The 21,498-nt window shown below is 36.7% G+C and overlaps 2 protein-coding genes across 2 annotated transcripts in view; both read right to left on the reverse strand.

Moving 5' to 3' along the window:
• LOC149990958 (UDP-N-acetylglucosamine transferase subunit ALG13-like) overlaps nucleotides 1-871 on the reverse strand; it is a 41,791-nt gene extending 40,920 nt beyond the window's left edge. Inside the window, exon 1 of the mRNA XM_090263995.1 lies at nucleotides 709-871. Coding sequence (XP_090120121.1) covers nucleotides 709-840 — 132 coding nt within the window. The 5' untranslated portion in view covers nucleotides 841-871. The remainder of the gene's footprint in view (nucleotides 1-708) is intronic.
• Nucleotides 872-1,050: 179 nt separating this feature from the next.
• On the reverse strand, nucleotides 1,051-21,496 carry LOC149990960 (UDP-N-acetylglucosamine transferase subunit ALG13-like). The gene is made up of 15 exons (XM_090263994.1): nucleotides 21,262-21,496; nucleotides 20,620-20,703; nucleotides 18,382-18,432; nucleotides 17,589-17,635; nucleotides 16,169-16,241; nucleotides 13,567-13,638; nucleotides 9,756-9,837; nucleotides 9,404-9,566; nucleotides 7,387-7,468; nucleotides 6,486-6,594; nucleotides 5,402-5,466; nucleotides 4,989-5,089; nucleotides 2,545-2,687; nucleotides 1,612-1,861; nucleotides 1,051-1,168 (listed from the first exon to the last, which is right to left on the reverse strand). The coding sequence occupies exons 1-15, from the start codon at nucleotides 21,400-21,402 to the stop codon at nucleotides 1,051-1,053; spliced, it is 1,581 nt and encodes a 526-aa protein (XP_090120120.1). The 5' UTR covers nucleotides 21,403-21,496.
• Between the last annotated feature and the right edge of the window lie 2 nt (nucleotides 21,497-21,498).

Consider the following 21,498-nt stretch of genomic DNA (forward strand, 5'->3'; position numbering starts at 1 on the left):
ACAAATACAATGGCCCCATTGTATGGCAGCTGATGGTGATTGAGAGAACTGTGTAAGGTCCCAAGGTGCCTACTTTGAAGGGGAACTGAAGCGTCATTGTCCTATGTACAATGTTTCTTGTATCTTCTTCAATGTCTTTTTCACATTACATGGATGGATACTTTCTGGACAACCTCATACATTATGTGTGTGTGTATATATATACTGTAGCTTCAGCTTCACTGGAGAGGACACTCCAGCGTCATTGCAAGATGTCGATTCAACACGGGAGGAGACAGATACCGTGTCACTCCCGAGTCGGACTGCACAGCCATTTTCGGCGGTGCAGATAGACTCTTAAGAAGCTACACCATCGTCTCTCGAGACGGACGGCTGCCGACAACGATATATATACACTCAGACATATACACATATATATATTTTAATGTGCTTTGGAATTAAAAATGTGGGGCAATAATAACCAAGAAAACAGAGAATATTAGCCCATATTGCTAAATGGGCAAGATTATTTGTCCACCTCTACCTTCTCTAAAAGCAACTAAAAATGTTTCCTTCTTTCACCTTTAGAAGTGCTAAGATGAAGTCATGTTTTTCAGGAAGGGCTTTCTTTGGTTATTTGTACAATAAGCTAAAATTTATCCACACTGCCTTTATTTAAAGAGAAAGAAAAGTAAACAACTTTTTTGAATATATTTTTTAACTACTTACAGGTAAAGTTGGATAAGCAGTCTCATCCCCTTCTTCAATTTCATAAAAAGTAATGGTTTCTTCCAAGCCCTGGGGCATCTGTCCATTTTCTGGGACAAAGCTGTATTGGCACTCCTTATTCAGACACTGCATCTGGCGGTGACTACGTCTAAAGGAACTTAAGTAGTTTGGAGAATGAAAGGAGGAAAACTGTAAAATATGGTAGTGACTTATTTCTAATTTCTAAGTAACAGTTCAAACACCTCAATGTTGACACTTAAAAAATGTAGTCTATACATTTGTTGCTCAGCACTGAAAACAGACTTACCTATTTTCTCTGACTTTTAACACTTAAAAATGCACTTACCGAGATCTATAGGCGAAGTTATCATAGCTGTGGCAGCACTTTTTCCCTGGACCAGGGTAAAAACCAACTTTAGGGTCTGCCATGTTGGGCCTATTTATAAAACGAGATGAGTCCCTAAGAATAAGGGGAAAGGAAAACAGAATTCTTTATTCACTTGTGTCTGAGTAGTCAGTCTTTGTAGTTAAATAGAATTAACACGTCTTTCTAAAAACATACACAAAGAGCTTTGCTCTCCTTACTACTGGCATTAGGCCTATCCATTATTAATGGATACAGAGCCATACACATGGCACTCATATCTTGATGGCATTTTACCTTCTAGCATCTCTTCAACTGCTCCATATTTCCCTAGATTGTGAGGCTATGAATCTTCCAATAAATGCTTTGACAAGAATTTAAGTATACATAAGTTTAATCCTTTATGCTCTCCATAGGCAGAAATTGTAAGGAATCTAAGTGATTAAGATATTTCTAAATTGTAATGTAATTCTGCCCAGGAATTATTTCCAATATCTAAACAAAGATGTACATTATCTTGAAAGTCAGTGAAGCCTTACCTGGGCATCCCATATCCCCGACCTTGTCTCTGAGATGAATGCTGAGGATGAAAATGTTCATTAGCTGTAACACTGCCAGCTGTATGTGAGTAGTACATTGGAGGGTCATGCCCGTAATGCATAATACCATGCTGAAGCCTGGGCGGAGGCAGGGTGTCTCCCCTGCTGTAAGCCATAGACATATAAATTTCTTTTCCTCTAACTTTCCTGAACATCTTCTTCTGTTGCTTCACATCCATGTTCGACATAACTTTCAGGCAAAAAAAGAAGTAGCCAATAAGCTTCATTACCAAAAGCAAAAGATCCAGTGTCTCACCACCATACCCACAAATACCAAAACTCTCAAATGTTTTTCTTAGGAACAAACAAAAACTAAAGGGAGGGAATTTTTGTGCTTTTTAAGGATGTACTAGATTTTCCATTTAGAAGGGCAAAACCAGCAGTCAATTTCTGTACCAAAGGACATCTCAGCACTATGTTTAGGATAGGGAACTTTGGTCATTAAAACGTAGTTAATGCTTATTAATATCTCTGGCTGCTTCCGTGAGGTGTTTTCCTAGTTCTCTGAGAAATCATTTTCCTTCAAGTTTTAGAATCTAAACCCTACTCCAACTTAAGTGTACGCAAAGTACCTTAGACCAGTAGTTTTCAGCAGGACAATTTTGCCCCTCCTCACCTTGAGGGATCTGTGGCAATGTCTGGAGACACTGTTGGTTGTCAAAACTGGGGGAAGTATGTTACTGGCATCTAGTGGATAGAGGCCAGGGATGCTGCTAAGCATCCTTTAACGCATAGGACAGCTCCTTATAAAGTATTATCCAGCCCAAAATTTCAGTAGTGCCAATGTAGAGAAACTCTACCCTACAACAAGACTTAGGTATACCTTTTTAAAAATTATAATGTAGGGTAAAAGAAAGAGAAAATTTTAAAAACCTTCAGTATACAAACCCATTTCTGGGAAATAGCCCCCAGACATTTTCTGGTAACCTCTTCCTTTCCGACCAGGCATAGCATTCCAGGCAGGAACAGGTGTCACTGGAGTAACTGGTTTTAAGTTAGCCAGTGGAACAACATGCCTTGAAGTTAAAAGATACCAAGATGAAGCTATTGCAACACAGACTTAATTCCCATCTGATACACAAAGTCCACCCTTCTGCTTCATTTTCAAGTGTGTTCTGCTTAAACCTATTGATACTAGTTTCCTTGTTGGGTTTTTTTTTTTCCAGTGTAGAAACCCTAAGAGTGGTTTGTACAATTTCACAGATGCCTGCAGTACAAGTCATGTTCCAAAGAAAAGATTATGGTAGACTAGTTTTTACAAGTATTTGTTGCCTCTACTTGGAAGAGTTTTATTTTCCCAGCCCAATGACTTCAGGTTCAGCTATGAAACCAAGGAGGTACTTTAAGAGCCAGCACATGGCTGGCCATGGTATATTTTTTCTTTGCCTGTAGTAGAGCCTTGTCGGCCTGAGTCTCCTTTGCTGACCCACTGTGAACACGCTAAGAAGCTGCTGAGATTTTTTGGTCATTAGGGCAGTATAACCTCATTTAATGGTTCTCAAAGTAGACTAATAGCATCGGTATCACCTGGAAACTTGTTAGAAGTTCAAATTTTGGGCCCCATCTCAGGCTTACTAATCAAAAACTTTGCAGGTGGAGCTCAATTTGTGCTTTAAAATTCTCTCCAGATAATTCTGGAGCTTGTTAGAAGTTTAATGACTAGACTAGCTGAAATGCTATGATACTGGCATAGACTCAGTTAGCAAACCAGCTTTCCAATTAATATATACAGCTTTTTTTTTAAACAGAATTCTGTTGTACTTAATATTTGTAATAAGTTGGCTAGTGCCTACAATTTTTCAACTTTTGTACATACGTATACAGTCATGTGTTGCTTAACAAAAGATGTACATTCTGAGAAATGCATCATTAGGAAATTTCATCATTATGTGACTATGATAGAGTGCACTTACACAAACCTAGATGGTGTAGTCTATTACTCCTAGGCTACAAGTCTGTACAGCATGATACTGTACTGAATACGGGAGGTAACTGTAACACCACAGTATTTTTCTAATTAAACACAGATAAAGTACAGTAAAATATGATATACAAGATTAAAAAAAGGTACACACCTCTACAGGGCACTTAATGGAGCTTGCAGAACTGAAGCTGCTCTGAGTGAGTCAGTGAGTGAGCAGTGAGTGAATGTGAAGGCCTAGGACATTATGTCAACTTTATAATCACTGTCCCATAAGCCCTACCCCTGCTTCCTTCCAACAGGGTCAGAAACAGAGCATCAAAGCTGTCAATGCTGCTCCATGAACTCTGTGGGCTGGATGAACATGAAGCTTCATGTGGTTGAACTAATTGGAAATATTGAGGAGAAACTGGCTGGGTAAGGTGTAGAACACCATAATAGTGACCATTAGGAGGGAGTGAAAGGTGGCCTGAGGATCAGCAGGAAGAAGAAACAAGGAGAGATAAAGGGACATACGGGATGTCATGACAATGTGGTTTGGCTAGTGCATGTTGGAGCATGGTCAGATTAAGGAACTTTGTTGGTATCCATAAAAAAGAGGTTGCTTAACATGGAGAGGATGTAGACCTGGGCACCCAGTAGTTGGACTTTGCAAATTTGTTTTTGGTTCCAGTGACACCATCTGGCACAAGGGCTCTCTCTGGCACTAATTGATAGAAGAAATAAAAACATATCTTTGCTTTACATTATTACAACATGAACATATTTTCAAGGTACAGGGACAAGGCTGGCTCCACAGTAACGCAGAAAGCTTTTACTGAAGTGTCAGTGGCACTTAATACTTGTTAAGGTAGCTCCTCTGGACTTGTGTCCTTGTACAGAATCTTACGTCCTCAACAATTTATAGCAATGTACACTGAAGTCCATAATGCTAGATCTGGGATGGCTGTAGTACCCTCTAAATATGTAGTGATGGGGGGACAGGCACCTCTGTGCTGAAACAGGTCAGCAGCTGACTGTTAGGGATGTGATCTGTGCACTTACAACTGAGATGCTGTGAGTGAGAGAATGTACTGCCACGCTCAGGAGATATTGCTCCCATTAAAGGGAAAAAAGGAATTTGTCCTGAACTACATATCCTTCCATTTCTATCAGAAAATTCAGCTCTATTATAATCTTATGGGACCTCTGTCAAAGACTTAAAACGTCATTATGCAGCACATGACTGTACTGAGATTTCGTACTTTAGCATACACTTTGACAATTCAAGGTAAGTCATCTTAGGCTAGCAGATGTAACTTTGGTTCTCTTACTAGCATCCTGGTAATTCTTAATATTACAAAAAGGCATCAGCAGCTAAAGATTTTAGGAATTCAACACATTATTATGTTCTCACTTTTCTGCCAATTCTTCAATGAAGACTGTTACTGAATTGTTCTCATTTCCAACTTCCTGAATATGAGCATTATAATATCTTCCATCTGATTCCAAGCGAACCTGAAAGAGGAAGAGACAGAATACATCTAGTCTCAAGCATATTGGCAGATCTGGTTTCAGCCAAACAAAAATACCACATTTCCCCAAATGAAGTTCAGTGTCTACTTGTTAAAGCAGCTGATAATCAACACTGCCAGTCTGGTTTAATGAAGGAAGTACATGCTGAAAGAGCCTACATCTAATCACAAAAGTTTGTAATTAAAATTTAACAAAAATATTTAAAATTTTTTCTAGAATTTTAGTTTTGTTGAACTCATACTGACTAAAACCACTTGGAAAAAAAATTACTAATTATTTAAAGAAGGAACTAACCTGACACTTGTCTCCCACATAGTAATGTCTTCCAGCATATTCCATACAATCAGTTTTTTGAAGTTCTATTAAAAGAAAATGAATCAAGCTCAATTAAACTTTCTTATATCATTTAATTTTCTAATTTACTTTTACCATAGTGTCTTTAAAATGCTACCTCCATAAGTAAAAATGGGAGGGGGTGTCCTAAAGAGTCATTCTATCACTCCTGATGCGTTATTTCTGTAGTCAATTTAAGGAGACTTGCAAATATAGTTTTGTGCTACAACACACAAATATGTGGAAATTAGGAGGTTGCAATCTTCAAGTTGGTCAAACACCAATAAGGTAAAATTTGAAAGTAACACACCTCAATTAAAAAAAATACACAGGTTTTTCAAAGCAGCCTATTATTTTTAACAACTTATTGTATTCCACTAGGTCTTAACCTCATTCTATATTGTTAACTATACCTAAGTTCACGTGGTTCAACATGTTAAATATGAAACATTAAAGGCTACCTCTAAGAACTTTAAGGCCTACTTTGACCAAACTATTGAACTCTGTCACAATTCTTTATTTATGGGCACTGAAATTTGAATTTTATATAATTTTCATTTGAATTTCACATAATATATTATTCTTTTCATTTTTTTCTTCAGTTCAAAATTTTAAAAACTGTTCTCATCTCACAGACCATACAAAAACAGATGGCAAGTGAAATGTGGTACACAGGCCATAGTTTGCCAACACCTGACCTACTCATTTATTAATGAGGGCAGTCTTAACCCTTTAAATTCAAGATGAGCTTATTTCTAGTTACTACAAGTTTCTTGTACTCTTAGTTATCTAAAGGCTGTCTTCACACAGTCTGCAAAATTGAAATCCCCAATAAACATGACTCTAAAAGATCCCTCCCCACTTCTAAACCTATTTGTTTCCTCCTTTGGATTTAAATCATGTTACTGAGTAAGGCAAAAAGTAAGTACCTATATGTTTCTCATAAGAAACAGTACAATGAAAATGTCTTTTATTAGAAACAATTTGCGCAATTATTCTCCTGGATCTGTCAGGATTCAAAAGTATACTGTTGATATTTCATTACCTTTTCTGCTGTCCAACCAAACATCAAATTCTACATTACGATAAATTTCTGGATCCAGAGATTTGAGCACCTTATAGGGGAAGAACATCTTTGATGGATTTTCTGGAGACTGAAACAAAAATAATCATGCAACAAACTCACCATCTTTAGCTTAAGTCTTCCTTGTATGAAGAAGAAAGAATTAATATTCTTTTCTTCCTTTAAAAAAAAAAACTATACATATACCTCCCTTCTTTATTAAAACAAGAAATAAATTCCACAACAAATTTTACTGTGTATCTTAAAAATCAGGAGATTAAAGAAGCAATATGCAAATAATCTAAAAGGTCTTAGATGGCAGAAGGGAAATTTTGTCTGAAGCAGCCAACAACTCAGGATACATCACATATATATCAATGGAACACAGACCAGGATTAAAGATTCAGTCAGAGGATTTAACTAGTCTCCTCTTGATATGCACACAGAGGTGCAAGTGTTCTTGAACCCTAAAATCTAGTTCTGAAAAGTTTATACTTCATTTTGGTCAAAATCTGTTATAATTTCCAAAGGAATTACCTTTTTCTTCTGCTTTCCTAGAATCTCACCATATTCAATACTGTTCCCAAATTACCAGCACTTGGGGTATACATAATTATTATAATTGGGTTCATAATATAACTTGAAAACAACAGCTTCTGAAATTTAAGTGTTCAGTTTGCTTTGAAAAAAATCTACAATTCCATAAGAATAAAAATTCAGAGAACATTAAGCATACATTTTACATTTTCAGATTAAGACTTCCATAAAGGAAAAGACCTCCTCCCCCACTCTGTATTACTAGAATGGACCATTTCACCTTAACTAGTTTAAGTTATAATACTGCAAACCAAAATTATGAAGTTTGCCCTAGAAAATCTCAAACCTTTGCTTCTTCTGTTCCTCCCCTGTACCCCTCCTCTGGTATGTTTTCAACATTGCAGCAACCACTGCACTCTTCTTCAGTCCTAATTGAAAAGATTTAGAACAAAGAATTTTCTATAAATGTACTAGCTAAGAAAAATCTTACATCTAACAACTACTCTACCACCTAGTGGTGCTAAAGTAGGTTAGTTCTCAAAAGGAGGCAAATACTTTTCCATTCAACATTTACATTTACATTTCCTTTATATAAGTATGTACTACAATACACTTAGCAGATTACCTCATATATTTCAATACTCCTGAGGGGACACAGGCTTAAGATGGTCCCTATGAGCCCCACCATCATAGCATTCACACTGTTGTGTGATTCCCCTCTTTAATTTTGCTTCTAACCAATAAACAGGATGTGTATCATTATGTTACTTAAGAATATAGTGCTGTCCTTCCTAGTCACTCAATCTTGCTTCTAATAAGGAAGCAAGCAGCCATGTTCACAAAGCCCATGTGGCAAGGAGCTGAGAGGTTACTTCTGCTGGACAAACAGTAAAAAACTGAAGTTTTCAGTCCTAACAGCTGTAAGGAACTGAATGCTACCAAGAACCATGTGAATGAGGAGGTAGATCCTTTCACCAGTCAAAGCTCCAGAAAAGAACTCAATCCTGGCCAATACCATCACTGCAGTCTTTTGAGATTCTAAGCAAAACAGCCAACAAAGCTGTGCTCAGATTCCTAATCTATATAAATTGTGAGATATATGTACTGTATTAAGCTGCCAAGTTTGTGGTAATATTGTTATGTAGCAATAGATAATTAAAGCACCCTGCCTTCCTAATACTATAGTTTCTGTAAGCCTGCGGCAACTTATTTGGAATTGCGGGGTGCTGCACCCGCCACCCCGCATTCCCAAATAAGTTTAAAAAAAAAAAAAAAAAAAAAAAAAAAAACCTCTTCTACCACCTAAGGAAAAAATAATTCAAAGTATTAACTATCCAAGAAATAGAACTGCAAGGCAAAAAGACAAGATGAGAATTGACTGGCACCAACTCTACCTGAATTTCTAGACAGAACTAGTAATCAGGAAAATACCTCAAAAACAAAAGTTTTTGACCAAAGGCGTTCAATAGCTGCTTCCTCAGCTCAGAGGCCACATCTATACTCCTAGTGAGTACAAAAGGCAGACACTTAGCTCCTAAAACTCACCTTAGCTCGAGAGATTTTTTTTTACTAGGTAGACATGTGTATCAAATAACCACCCTGAACTTCAATTATCATCTACAAAATTAGGGTGCTAGCTTAGAATCAGCTTTTTTCTCCAAGTGTAGATCAATCCACAGCCTATCTACATCAGAATATTTGAGTATATTTGTTTAAAAAGCAGATTCCACCCTCGCTAGTGTAGCTCAGTGGATTGAGTGCTGGCTTGAGAATTTTAAGATCACTGGTTCAATTCCTGGTCATTCCTGGGTAGCAGGCCAGGTTCTCTGTTGGGGGCATGTGAGAGGCAACTGATTGATGTATCCCTCGCACATCGATCTTTTGATTCCTCTCTTTCTTCCTCCCTTCCCCTCTAAAAATAAATAAAAATAAAATATTTTAAGAAGCCTTACTCTGACCTGAAATATTGTGAAGGCAGTCCCAAGAATCTACCTTTCTAATAAGCATCCTAAGTGATTCGTATACAACTGAAGTTTGAGAATCACAGGATTAGATAATTCTAGTCTCTTCTAGTAATAACAACAACAACAAAAAAAACTGATTCTGACTTGGACCAAACCCCTGAAGCCTGAGCATCTCACAATACAAAACCTCTCTTCACCCATTAAAAAATGTATATCCCTACACATACATACATACATACATATGAGAGACAGAGAGAGATTGATTTTGAGAGGGCAAGAACGAGTGTATGTGTTTGTGTCATCTAAGTCACAAAAGATTGCCAAGTCTCTTCCACTTTCAAATGATGGCACAGAAAGATGATGATCTTGCAGTTGACATCCCCTTTTTCCCTTTATTACCTATCCTGAGTTAAACTCTTGCAGACATCATGGGCATCCTCACTGCCAGTGACAGCATTGTTTCTGTTCTTCTTGGAACCACTTCTAAACAATTCAACTGCAGTCTTCAATGCTTCTTCATCCACAACAAACACATCTTTATAGAGAATTTCATATAATACAGCTAAAGAAAAAAGTGGTCAAAACTCCAATTATCCAAATAACACTTTTTATAATAATGTAAAAACAGCCATAACCCAGTATACAAATTCAACAGGTACCAGCAAAGTTTTAAAGGGTTATTTATGGCAGGTTTCTCAATGTAAAAGACTGGCAACAATCACACCCAAACATTTATAAAGCCTTCACATACCTTGACAAACAGCTGCACTTGACTGAAATTGTTTTGAGTACACTGAATCATAATGACCATTACTTGAATAGCAGAGTAGAATCTGAAGAAAAACACACATAATGAGTGAATGTTACACATCTCACAACCATGAAATACTTAAAATGACGAACCAAATGAATGTTTTATTTTAAAAAGTGATTTTTATATTCCACATACGAGTGATGTTACCCAGCATTTGTGTTTCTCCACCTGACTTATTTCACTCAGCGTAATGTGTCAATTTTATCTCAATAAAGCTGGGGGGAAGTGATATTTTAAAACTAAACATAGATAAATGCAAGCTATACCTCATAAAGATTTTCTTGACAGGGACTTTTAAATGCTGAGATTAAAATCACTATTAAGGCTACACTGTGAACCTCAATCAAATTCTGATTAATATAGCAAACAATTACTAATTTACGAATTTGGAAAGATAGGAACTTTTATAAATGAATGAGTGAATATAATGGAAAGCCTTATTGAAGTCAAAAGACCCAGCTCAACTTCTAAAAATGACTGGACAAATTAGGTGAAATACTCAAATACCCCAAACTCAGATATGGGAGAAGGGACTTAGTTTGTTCAAAATGCTATCCACTGTACTGAATAGCAATATATAAATATACTATATAAGAGCAATATAGCTAGAAACTTCCTTGATGGCTACAAAATGAATTTCTTAGCTGATTCCTTTGGTAGTTTTTTTCAAACATCAATTCAAAGGCCACGCTTACTAACGAAATTATTTCAGTAAAAATGCTCCCCTGGCACCATGTGATGAAATTTGTTTAACTCCTCCAACATCTTTTTGAACTTTTGTTTAAAAACCTCTGTGTTGTGTAAGGGATGTAATCCCTATAATTAAGTCTATTCATTTGAAGCCATCTCTGATATCAGCAACATGAGATCTATGCAAGAATGTTGCCACAAAGCCTCCCTGGCAGATTATCCTAAAGACTCTTTTATCTACCTTCATACACTACCCTGGGCTAACTTCTGCCAATAATCAAGTTCTCTGAGACTAGGTCTATTATTCTTTTGTAGGCTTTTTTTTTTTTTTTAATCACAACTCCCAAATCCACCAGTATAATCTATTTCAAAGTACTGAGAGCAAGTGTCAAGCAAAGGTTTACTCACAGTAAAGTTTAAGTTAAGAAGTTCACCTACCCCAAGGCGTATTTTCATTTAAGAGTTTATTAATCCCACCCTCGGATGGTGTGGCTCAGTGGATTAGTGCTGGCCTGTGAACCAAAGGGTCGCCGGTTCGATTCCCAGTCAGGGCACATGTCTGGGTTGCAGGCCAGGTCCCCAGTTAGGGGTGCACAAAAGGCAACCACACATTGATGCTTCTCTCCCTCTTTCACCCTCCCTTCACCTCTCTCTAAAAATAAATAAAATCTTTTAAAAAAAAGTTTATTAATGCCAAAGAACAATGAGCAGATTTTTAACAGAGAAGCTGTTTGTACTTTGGACTAGAGGAACTAGGAACTCCAACCAAGAAAGGTTAATAACTGGAGGCAGCTGTTAAGGCATAAAGGAACCCAGCTAACCAGAACTGAGGAATAAACAAGCAGTAAAAGTAACAGAGATGACCATACAAGTTCTCCTTTCAAGTGGCAACTAGTTACATTTTGATTGGAAGAGGCAAAATTAGGCATGACAGCTCTTATGTTCCTGGTGGTTTCCAAACATAAAATAATAATTCTCTCACAAATTGTGGGTGGTGTGCTTATTGGGGTTGTCAGGTGGGATGTAATGGCAGTAAATTAGTAAAAAATGAGGTAGATCTATATTAGTGATGAGGACAGATATTTGAAAAGAACAAGTAACGGAATGTTAAGTATGAATGAGCCTGTCTACATTTAAAAAAGGAGAGAATGATGTAGAAGGATATACACCATAACTTAACAGCTGTTACTATGAAGCACATGAGATTGAAGAACATGATTACAGACTTGACTTTTTACTTTACTTCTCTAGATTTAACTTTTATTTTGTTTTTAACTGGGCTGAGTGAAGATGTCTAGCTTCCAGTAGCACTCACTTTGACACTGAATAACTGAAAAACGCAGAGTTCAGTCAAAGGTACCAAGGTGAACATTAGGCCTTTATTTCTTTGAAAATTGGTTCCCAAATGTATTTTATGGAAGGCTCATTAATAATTGTTCACTGCTTTTAATAAAGTTATTTTTGAAAACCCAAACAATTCAAATATGAATTTTATCAGCTGAACTGAGATATAGCAACTCAATTTTTAGGCAAAGCAAGGTGACACATAAGGAAAGTACCTGCTGGGACCTGGATTTTCCATATTTAAATTTCAACATGAACAAACAATACTCACTTTATATACGTATTCCCAAATCAGACATATATACACTATCCTGTGCATGCAAATACCCAATGGCTGGTAAGTATTAGCTCTGTGGATATGTATGGATTATAATTATATGATATTCTCATGGTTGCACACACTCAAAAAGACTTAGCTCAATATCTCAGAGATATACAAGATTCATTTGAAAATGGGAGCTGTATAATTTGTAGAAACTAGGTGGTGGGTATATGAAGGTTCACTATAAAAGGTCTTCCAACTTTTCTCTTTATGAAAATTTTAAGAATAAAATGTCGGGGTAAAATATTGAACTGCAGGTTTAAAGAGTCCTGGTAAAGATCTAAATGTCTGAATCTCATCTCAGACAATGGTGTGTACAATGATACAACAAAGTTAGTGCACCTCTTCCTAAAACAATTCTGATTATATCACACTTTTGTTTAAAAACTTTGAATGAGTGTTTCAGGGCAATTGTGCTGACATCTGAAATTTATTTTGAAATACATAAAATTAAGATGGATTAATGAATGGATGGAGGGATGAATATGTTATAAAACAAGGATACTAAAATATTAACAGTAGATTGTAAGTGGTGGGTATGGGTGCTGACTATAAAATATTTTTAGCTTCTTCGTATATTTGAAAATTTTCAATTGGAAAAATCTCCAATTAACTATTTTGTAAAATAAAAATGCCAAATTTTTGGCATGGCCTACTACAGCCCTCATTATATAACTCTAACCTATCTTTTTAGCATTGCCCTACCTCCACCAAACTATTTGAATCCCAAAGGGTCTCTTGCTTCCATGCCTTTGCATATAGTGTTTCCTATGAAGAAACTGCCCTTAATACCTGTTGGACCCATCTTTTGATACTCCACTTAAATGTCACTAACACAGTAAAATTTTCTAAATTCCCTTAAGCAGAGTATAGTGCATCTTCTATGGTCTTTGCACATACTTCTATTATAAAACATATCACTCCCCAAACATTTACGTGTTTGTCTTTATAGCCCCTTAAGCCCTTGGAGAGTAAAAATTAATATTGTATTAATTTTGGTATCCCCAAAGCCCAATAAAGTGTCTGATATACTATGGGAGCTTAATGTTTGCTGAATAAATTAGATGGTGGTATCATTGGTAAAACAATTAATGTGCCCCAATTTATACCTATCTTTAAGTTATTGCTTACATCCTACCCAGTCTTCTCTATCTCTAATGCCACTTGTCTAGTTCAGGTCTTTTGTCTAGATTACTATAACATCCCACCAGTGATTCCAATGCCTAGTATTATTTTACTATCATCAAAATGTTGCCTGAATTAGGATCCACAAAGTGAAACAAGATTTACAAAAGTCAAATATTGTCTTTATTCAGTAATCAGATAATGACTAAAGACTTTTATTAAAACTTCTTGGAAAAAAAAAGTTATGCCAAAAAACAATTTGCTCACCTGCTGAGAGTTCTCAAGCACCTTACTTAGGTGGCAGTAGCACACTGTCTCTGCCCTCAATAAATTTTCAAACTAATGAGAGAACCAGACATGAAAACAAATACAATGTGATAAATACTATAATTATTTGGGTGATAGTAGAGTTAATACAAAGGGAAGAAATAACTCCAGAACTGTGAGCCAAGATGGAGACGTAGACAAACACCTTGTGTCTCCCTCCATAGCTAAAAAGGAATACAACTACCTCAAAACTGTAGAGACAACCAGAAGTTACAGAAAATCGAGCTGCATGGAAGTCAAACAAACAAAGATATAAAGAAGAAATACTCATCCAGACAGGTAGGAGGGGCGGAGCCAGGGCAGAGAGGATGCAGTGTGGTGGCGCTAGCAGCAAGCAGCAGGTCGGAGGAAAGCAGTGTTACACATTTTAAAAAGTTGGGAAGGACACCTGGAGAGCACTCCCAATCTCAGACCAGACTGCGCAGCTCATGGTCCCAGCGTCAGGGACAATAAAACCTCGTTGCTTCTGACTGTACAGGTCAGTGGGGGTTGGGGCAGAGGAGGAGGCTGCTGGTCTCCTGTTTGGAGGCCCCAACCCATCCCAGAACGTCCACAGACCCACCCACTCTGGAAGCAACGGCCAGGACAATGGCTGGAGAGGCACAAGTCCCATGCAGAGGTGGGAGAGGTGACTGGAAGCGGGGCGACTGCTTGGCGGGTGGCGTTGTTCCCTCTCAGACCACACCCCCACATAGAGCGCCACAACGTGGTGAAACAGGTTGCCCTATACTGACGAATACCTAAGGCTCCACTCCTTGCAATGTAATAGGAGCAACAGCTCTGCTTGGGACAAGGAAGCAAACAAACACAGGAGCCTGTCAGGATGAGGAGACAGAGAAATATGGCCCAAAGGAGGGAGCGGATCAGGGTTCCAGTAGGAGAACTGAATGACAAGGAGAGAGCCAACCTAACAGACGCAGAATTCCAAACACTGGTGATAAAGATGCTCACAGGCTTGACAGATATACTTGAGTACGGCAAATGCGTAAGAGAAGAAGTGAAGGCTATGCTAAGGGAAACGAAGGAAAATCCACACAAAACCAATGGTGAAGGGAAGAAAACCGTGGTTCAAATGTATGATCTGGCACATAAGAAAAAAAAGTCAACCAGTGCAGACTGAGAAGGAATTGGAAAAAAAATGAGAAGAGGCTTGGGAACCTCTGGGACAACTCTAAACGTGCCAACATCTGAATCATATTGGGAACTTATGTGAAAAAATAATGGAGGAAAACTTCCCAAATTTTGTGAAGGGAATGGACATACAAGTCCAGGAAGTACGGACAGTCCTGGGCAAGCTGGATGCTGGATCCAGAGGGAACCACACCAAGACACATCATGATTAAAATGCCAAAGGTGAAAGATAAAGAGAAAAGCCTAAAAGCAGCAAGAGAGAAACGGAGAGTTACCTACAAGGGGGTGCCTATAAGATTACCAGCTGATTTCTCAAAGGACACTTTGCAGGCAAGAAGGGACTGGCAAGCAGTATTCAATGTGATGGGAGGCAAGGACCTACAGCCAAGATTGCTCTATCCAGCAAAGCTATCATTTGGAATGGAAGGGCAGATGAAATGCTTCCCAGACAAGGTAAAGCTAAAAGAATTCATCATCACCAAGCCATTATTATATGAAATGTCAAAAGGGACTCACTTAAGAGAAAGAAGATCAAAACTATGAACATTAAAATGACAACAAACTCACAACTATCAACAACTGAATCTAAAAATAAAAACAAAATCCAACTAAGCAAACCAGAATAGAAACAGAATCATAGGTATGGGAATCATTTGGAGGATTATCAGCTGGAAGTGGGGAGGGGGAGAAATGGGGAAATGGTGCAGGGATTAAGAAGCATAATCGGTTGGTACAAAATAGACAGGGGGAAGTTAAGAATATAGGAAAGGGTGAAGCCAAAGAACTTATATGCACGACCCATGGACATGAGCTAAGGGGGATGGGACTGCCGGAAGGAAGGGGGGTACTGGGCAGAGGAGATCAAAGGGGGAAAAATTGGGACTACTGTAACAACATAATCAATAAAATATACTTTAAAAAAAGGAATGAATTTAAAACAATAAAAGAAAAGAAAAAGAAAAAAGAAATAACTCCAGGGGAGTTGGGAAAGTTGCACAGGAACTGACACATTTGATATACAAAGGAAAGGGAAAAAGGTATCAAAGTCTGACTATCCGGAAGTGTGGTATAGTAATGTTGGAAAAAACAAAGTAAGAAAGGTTGGGACCATTTAGGGCACTGAATGCCTAGCTTCAGAATTTTAACCTTACCTTCTAATCAATTTGGGTTTTCTGTTAATAGAGGAGTGACAAAATCAAGTCTGTTCCAAAGAGTAGCTAACAACACTGATGATGATTGACTGGAAAAGAAAAGGCTGGTGGGAGAAAAGCTTGGCATTTGGAATGGGCTTGCATTTTTTTTCTTTTTTTACTAAATAGGTAAAAAAGGAAGATTTCTTAATATCCTGGTAAGCCCATAGCATCATTCAAATTTTTTTTTTTATTTTATAAACATTCACTCTTCTTCTTACCTTGTCTTCATATCCATTATCTGTAACACAAGTTGGAGGCTTTCCAGGATTACGATAAAGAATGAAATCTCGACTGTGAGTAGAAAACAAAGGTGGGTGAGAAGAGATAATTTGGCATATGTAAGAGATCATTATAAGAAACAAGTATTTGTGCTTTTAAACTGCTGCCTTTTTCATGTAAAATAATCCAACCGCTTAAGAGGTTAAATAATATTAATTCAAGGTAGAGAAGCTCCTGGCCTGTAAAGGCCTATGGATTTTTTAAAATGTATCTTAATTTAGGGGGAAGGGAAATAAAGAAGATAGGTTACCAATTGTATGTACGTTTTTGAGTTCTGGGGGCTTCCACTTATTTAGAGCAAGGGCTGGTACATTTTTCTTGATAAAAGACCAGATCATAAACATTTCAGCTTTTGCAGGCCATATGCTTTTTTCAACTTTCACTTTGTAGCATGAAAGCAACCACAGACAATGCTAAACAAATGCACATGACTGTGTCCCAATAAAACTTTTACTTATAGACACTGAAATTTGAATTTCATATAATTTTCACATACCATGAAGCATTATCCTTCTTTTGATTTTTCAACCTTTTAAAAAACATTCTCAACTTGAGGGCCATACAAAAACAGAGAGCAGGCCAGTTTAAGAGCTAGCATGTGAGTTAAAAGCGACCTGCCCAATGACTGCTATACTACCTCTCTTGCTGGATTTCATGAGAAAAGAGCAGACCAAAAAAAAAAAAAAAAAAAAAACACCACTAACTTGAACAAGTCCCCATAACAAGCAGGTCTGACACTACCAAGGTATATGCCATCTCACCATCCTCAGAATTGTGAAGGAGTCTTATACAGATCAAACTTTTCAAATGAACAATATTCTCACTAGCCTCTAACCTATATTATATAGCTTTTTGAAAACCCTATAGTCTTCAGAAATGCCACTTATGCAACTTCAAAAACCAAAACAAAATTTTCAAAGCATTAGAGCAGTGTTGCTCAAAATTTCCCCCATTGCCTCCCTAAAGAGCTTTAGACTTTTCTTAATTTCCCTATGAAATTTTAATACCACAGTTACACTGTAAACCATCATAATATCTAATTTTTTGTCCTCAAGAACCAATTTCTACCCTCTTGGAAGCAATACATCCCCAATGAGGATATATGCAAAAGAGGCACAAAGTTAAACAAAATTCTAAGATAAATATTCTAATTTTCCACTGGAATAATTTCAGTTATTAAATACTAGAGATTCTTCACCTAAAAATTACACTAACTGACTTTGCTTATACCTCTTCATTCTACCTGTCAATACATAAAATCTCAATTTTTCCCAATCCTAAATGGACTTTAATAAAAACCAGACACACAGACACACACACACACAATCTCTCTCTCTCAAAAAAAAAGATTCAACTTACTTGTAAATTAAAGAAAGAGCTTTTATTTCCAGCTGACCAGCACTTTCCTAAACATAAAGTTTTTAAAAACATTGCATAGTTAGAAAGTACAAGTTTTTGCAAGTTCTTCAATTATTTTTTAGATGAAAAGTTTGTATAACAAATGTAACTTGCTGTGAGACTTGAGATGACTGTGATAATTATTAACCCAATCTTACTCTGAAAAAGGACCTCAAGACCTTAGCCATTAAGTAACAAAGACAGTTAATATGGGAGATTTAAAATCCACAATAAAAATGGAATTAGTGTTAAGAATATGAAGTTTAATGTTAAGAATATTAAGTTAGCAGGCTATTTAGTAGTACATGTGTTTTAAGCCCAGAACTATGGAATTAATTTAATCACATAAAATTTTAATTAAATATGTTTATGAATTTTACTCCCACTTAAAAAGAAAGATAACTACAAGTCAGGAGAATTGTTTAATAAAAAATAATAATGACTTCCTCGCAACATTCATTGCCATCCCCCTCCCCCATTAAAATGAAAAGGCTTAGGCTTGTCCTGTTCCCAAGCAGCATTATTTTCACTCATCGATGGATGATAAATTTGTTAAAACACGTAATTTTCAACATTCAACACAAAACAATAGGTCAACTGCCAGCCTCTAAACTTTTGCAAGAACTATTTGATTAAACACAGCTGGCTACTTAAGAAAATAGATTGGCTCTAGCTAAAGTAACATAACTGAATGATTATTTAGGTTATTATTCAAAACACTTTGTAAGGATTAAACCCCCATATTTGAGCTTACCTTGGGATCTCCCAAACGTTCCAGGTATTTCTCAAAAGATCCCTCCACATACTTCAAAAATAAAACAAACTTGACTTAACCAAATACATAGATTTACTGAAATCTGATTATATTCTGCAATATTATCCTCCAATGGGCTTTTGTTCAGCTCAATAATTATGGTATTAAATTACTATTTTGCACAGCACCTCAAGAAGATTTGCACATACACAAAAGCTATGGGTGGAGAAAAACTGGACTATAAAGTGTATTAGGAATTGGTCCTGGCTTATCCAAACACCAGTGCATTTCCTCAAATGCTATGCCTATGAGTTTCTTTTGAAATGCCAACTTGACAGTTTTCATGAAATATACAGGAGATGTGCATTTACAAAGTTAAACCAAGTAACTTTAAAGGGAATTTCGTTAGATTCAAAAAAGTCCAGAGCACAAGGAAACTCTGGGGCAATGAAAAGTTTCTACATCTTGAGTTCAGTGGCAGCTGCATGACTGTATTATTGCCAAAACTAAAAGTGCTAAACTTAAAATGGTCAATTTTATTGTTTGTAAAATAAATCTCAATAAAAATAAAATTACATAACTCTAATTCTATGTACATGTATCTAAAATTAAATATAACTAGAATTTTTAATGTTTTTAATTTTTCTTAATCCCCTTTTTAAAAAGCTTTATTGAGTTATAAGTGTCATACAATGAATTTCAAGTATTTTTATTTTTATTGCTTACACTATTACAGATGCCCCATTTCCCCTTTCCCTCCTGTCCTCACCCACCCTCCCCTAGCCATCACCACAGTTGTCTATGGTTTATGCAAATAAATTTTTTGGCTAATCCCTTCACTTTTCTTCATGTAGTCCCACCCTCCTTCCTTCTCTGATAGCTATCATCTGTTCCATGTATATAAAACATACAATAAATTGCATGTATTTAAATGGCACAATCAAATAAGTTTTGACATATGTATGCACCCATGAAACCATCATGATAATCGTGATGGTGAATATATTCATCATCTCCATAAGTTTCCTTGTGCCCCTAACTCCACTGACCCCCAGTCACTGACCTGCTTTAATCACTATAGACTGGTTTGCATTTTCTAATTTTATATAAAGGAAATCATACAGCATGTACTTTTGGGCAAAATTATTCTGAGATTCATCCATGTAGTTTTAAAATTTTACACATGTTCCTCTGTTGCTAAAAATGTGGTCTGCAAACATCAGCAATTATCACTTGGGAGTTTGTTAACAATGCAGGAATCTTGGGCCCAAGCTCAGACCTACTTAATCAAAATCCATATTTTAACAAGATAGGTGATTTGTATGCACAAAAATACTTGAAGATGCACTGCTTTACACCATGGTCTTGCATTTGAAGTAATTTATGAATAATCCTTTTCCCAGGTGTGGTAAAGACTGTGATTAACTTTAACATAATAAGCTTAAAAGTCAAGAAACCTTTATATAGTTTTAAAATTCAATGAAACCTGTTGAGAAAACTAAGAATAAACCTCGAACAGCAGGCAAATATCTATAGTACAGTCAAAAGAAAACAAATAGTACTGGAAGAGCTAGGGGTATAATAAAAATATGACCCATGTAAGGGCACACTTCCTATTATATCCTGATAAAAATCTCAGTTTGTTAAGAATTCAAACACTTCAATGTATAGAAAGATGCCTTCTAAAAGTTGTTTTAAAGCCAATAATTAATGGCAGGGCTCCAATTACCAGTTTGTCACATGAAAAGATGGATGTTTAGGACAGTTTATTTCCTTACAATTAAGTTTTACAAGATTCTCCAAGCACTGTGCACAGAATTAAGCAAGAGAACAGAGGGGGTTCCAACATGTACGTACTTTAAAATATACACTTAACAATATTAACACAGCCAAACCTTTCTTGAACTATGATTAATTGTTCAAGAAAAGTGCTATAGGTAATACAAAACAGAAGTCAAAGTGTAACTTTTTAAAATTTGGGAGTCTTTTGGTATGTGAGGGGAAGAAAGTAATGGATGCATACAGATTGGTTTTTTTCTTAAATTTTAGAGTACAATACAATCTAACTCTGGAATGAGGTCCAAAAGTGTGCTACTAGAGGGAAGGAAGCTAGCAGAAAATTAAATATTTGCTACTGAGATTACATGATATAATTTTCATATGTAGGTGCTCAAAATCCATTTCCCATCTGCTACATATTCTAATGACAACTCTCCCTTGTGTATGGATTCTACTTACAGACTCAAAAGTTTGTTGATTTTCTCTCATATACGAGACACAAGCCTTCCTGATTTCCAAATGATGGACCTGGCTGCAAAACAACTAAAGAGAGAAACCAGTTCACTATCAGCAGTCATTTAAAATAGAAACTTGCAAATTAAGACTATGAACTGGACATTTTAAGTCCCCCTCATGCAAAACATATGTAGGAAATTGGGAAACTAAGTCTTGATATTATTAAAATCTGTTCTTGTCACCTTGAGTGAGATTGGGGAAGAGATGATTCTGTTAAACTCCCCCTTTTCTATTCCTTATGGGCACAGCATGCATTTTTCCTGAGGCAAATTTAGAGGAAGCAGGGGCTGCTTATTAAGGATCAAGATAAATGTCAAAACCTCCCTTAACCCCGTTCTCGTATTTCTCTTACATTCCAAAGTAGTATTTAGAAAACATAAGACATGACAAAGGCACAGAATATATTTGGACTAATCAGCAAAGGTATGCACCAAGCTAAGTAGCAGACAGACCTGGTTTTCACTAGGAAAGAAAAACGGATTTTGTTTTGTTTTGCTGGGTTATATGTTTTCCAGCTACAGTACTGTGCCATATCTCAAACTCTGAAATCTCAGTATAGGGAAGATATATTTGCTTTCCTTTTACCTGCTCGGAAATAGCCCGAAAGAGGCAAGAGGCATCCTTCGCAGTCAGCTTTCGAAACAGTCCTAAGCTGCCTAAATATTCATCCATTGTTGCCTCACTCAGAGACTTCTGGCCGCAGTACCTTTTCCAACCTTTGTGCATTGTGCCCAGAGGGGGGCAGAGGGGAGGGAGAGAAAGGAACACAAGTGTAGCCAGAAGGAAAAAGCAGGGTGCAGGTAGAATGGGTAGCAATGACAA

The sequence above is a fragment of the Furipterus horrens genome, unplaced genomic scaffold (genome assembly GCF_987537825.1).
Source record: "Furipterus horrens unplaced genomic scaffold, mFurHor1.1.pri manual_scaffold_17, whole genome shotgun sequence".
In the NCBI taxonomy this organism is placed as follows: Eukaryota; Metazoa; Chordata; class Mammalia; order Chiroptera; family Furipteridae; genus Furipterus; species Furipterus horrens.

What these genes read in the sequence shown, in the direction of transcription:
- LOC149990960 (XM_090263994.1), bottom strand. Translation starts at nt 21,402, where the DNA reads ATGCACAAAGGTTGGAAAAGGTACTGCGGCCAGAAGTCTCTGAGTGAG. An exon ending in ATCAACAAACTTTTGAGTCT is followed by an intron (nt 18,433 to 20,619) that starts GTAAGTAGAATC and finishes TTATTTTTGAAG; the next exon opens with TATGTGGAGGGATCTTTTGA. An exon ending in AAGAGTTTAACTCAGGATAG is followed by an intron (nt 7,469 to 9,403) that starts GTAATAAAGGGA and finishes CTTTTCAATTAG; the next exon opens with GACTGAAGAAGAGTGCAGTG.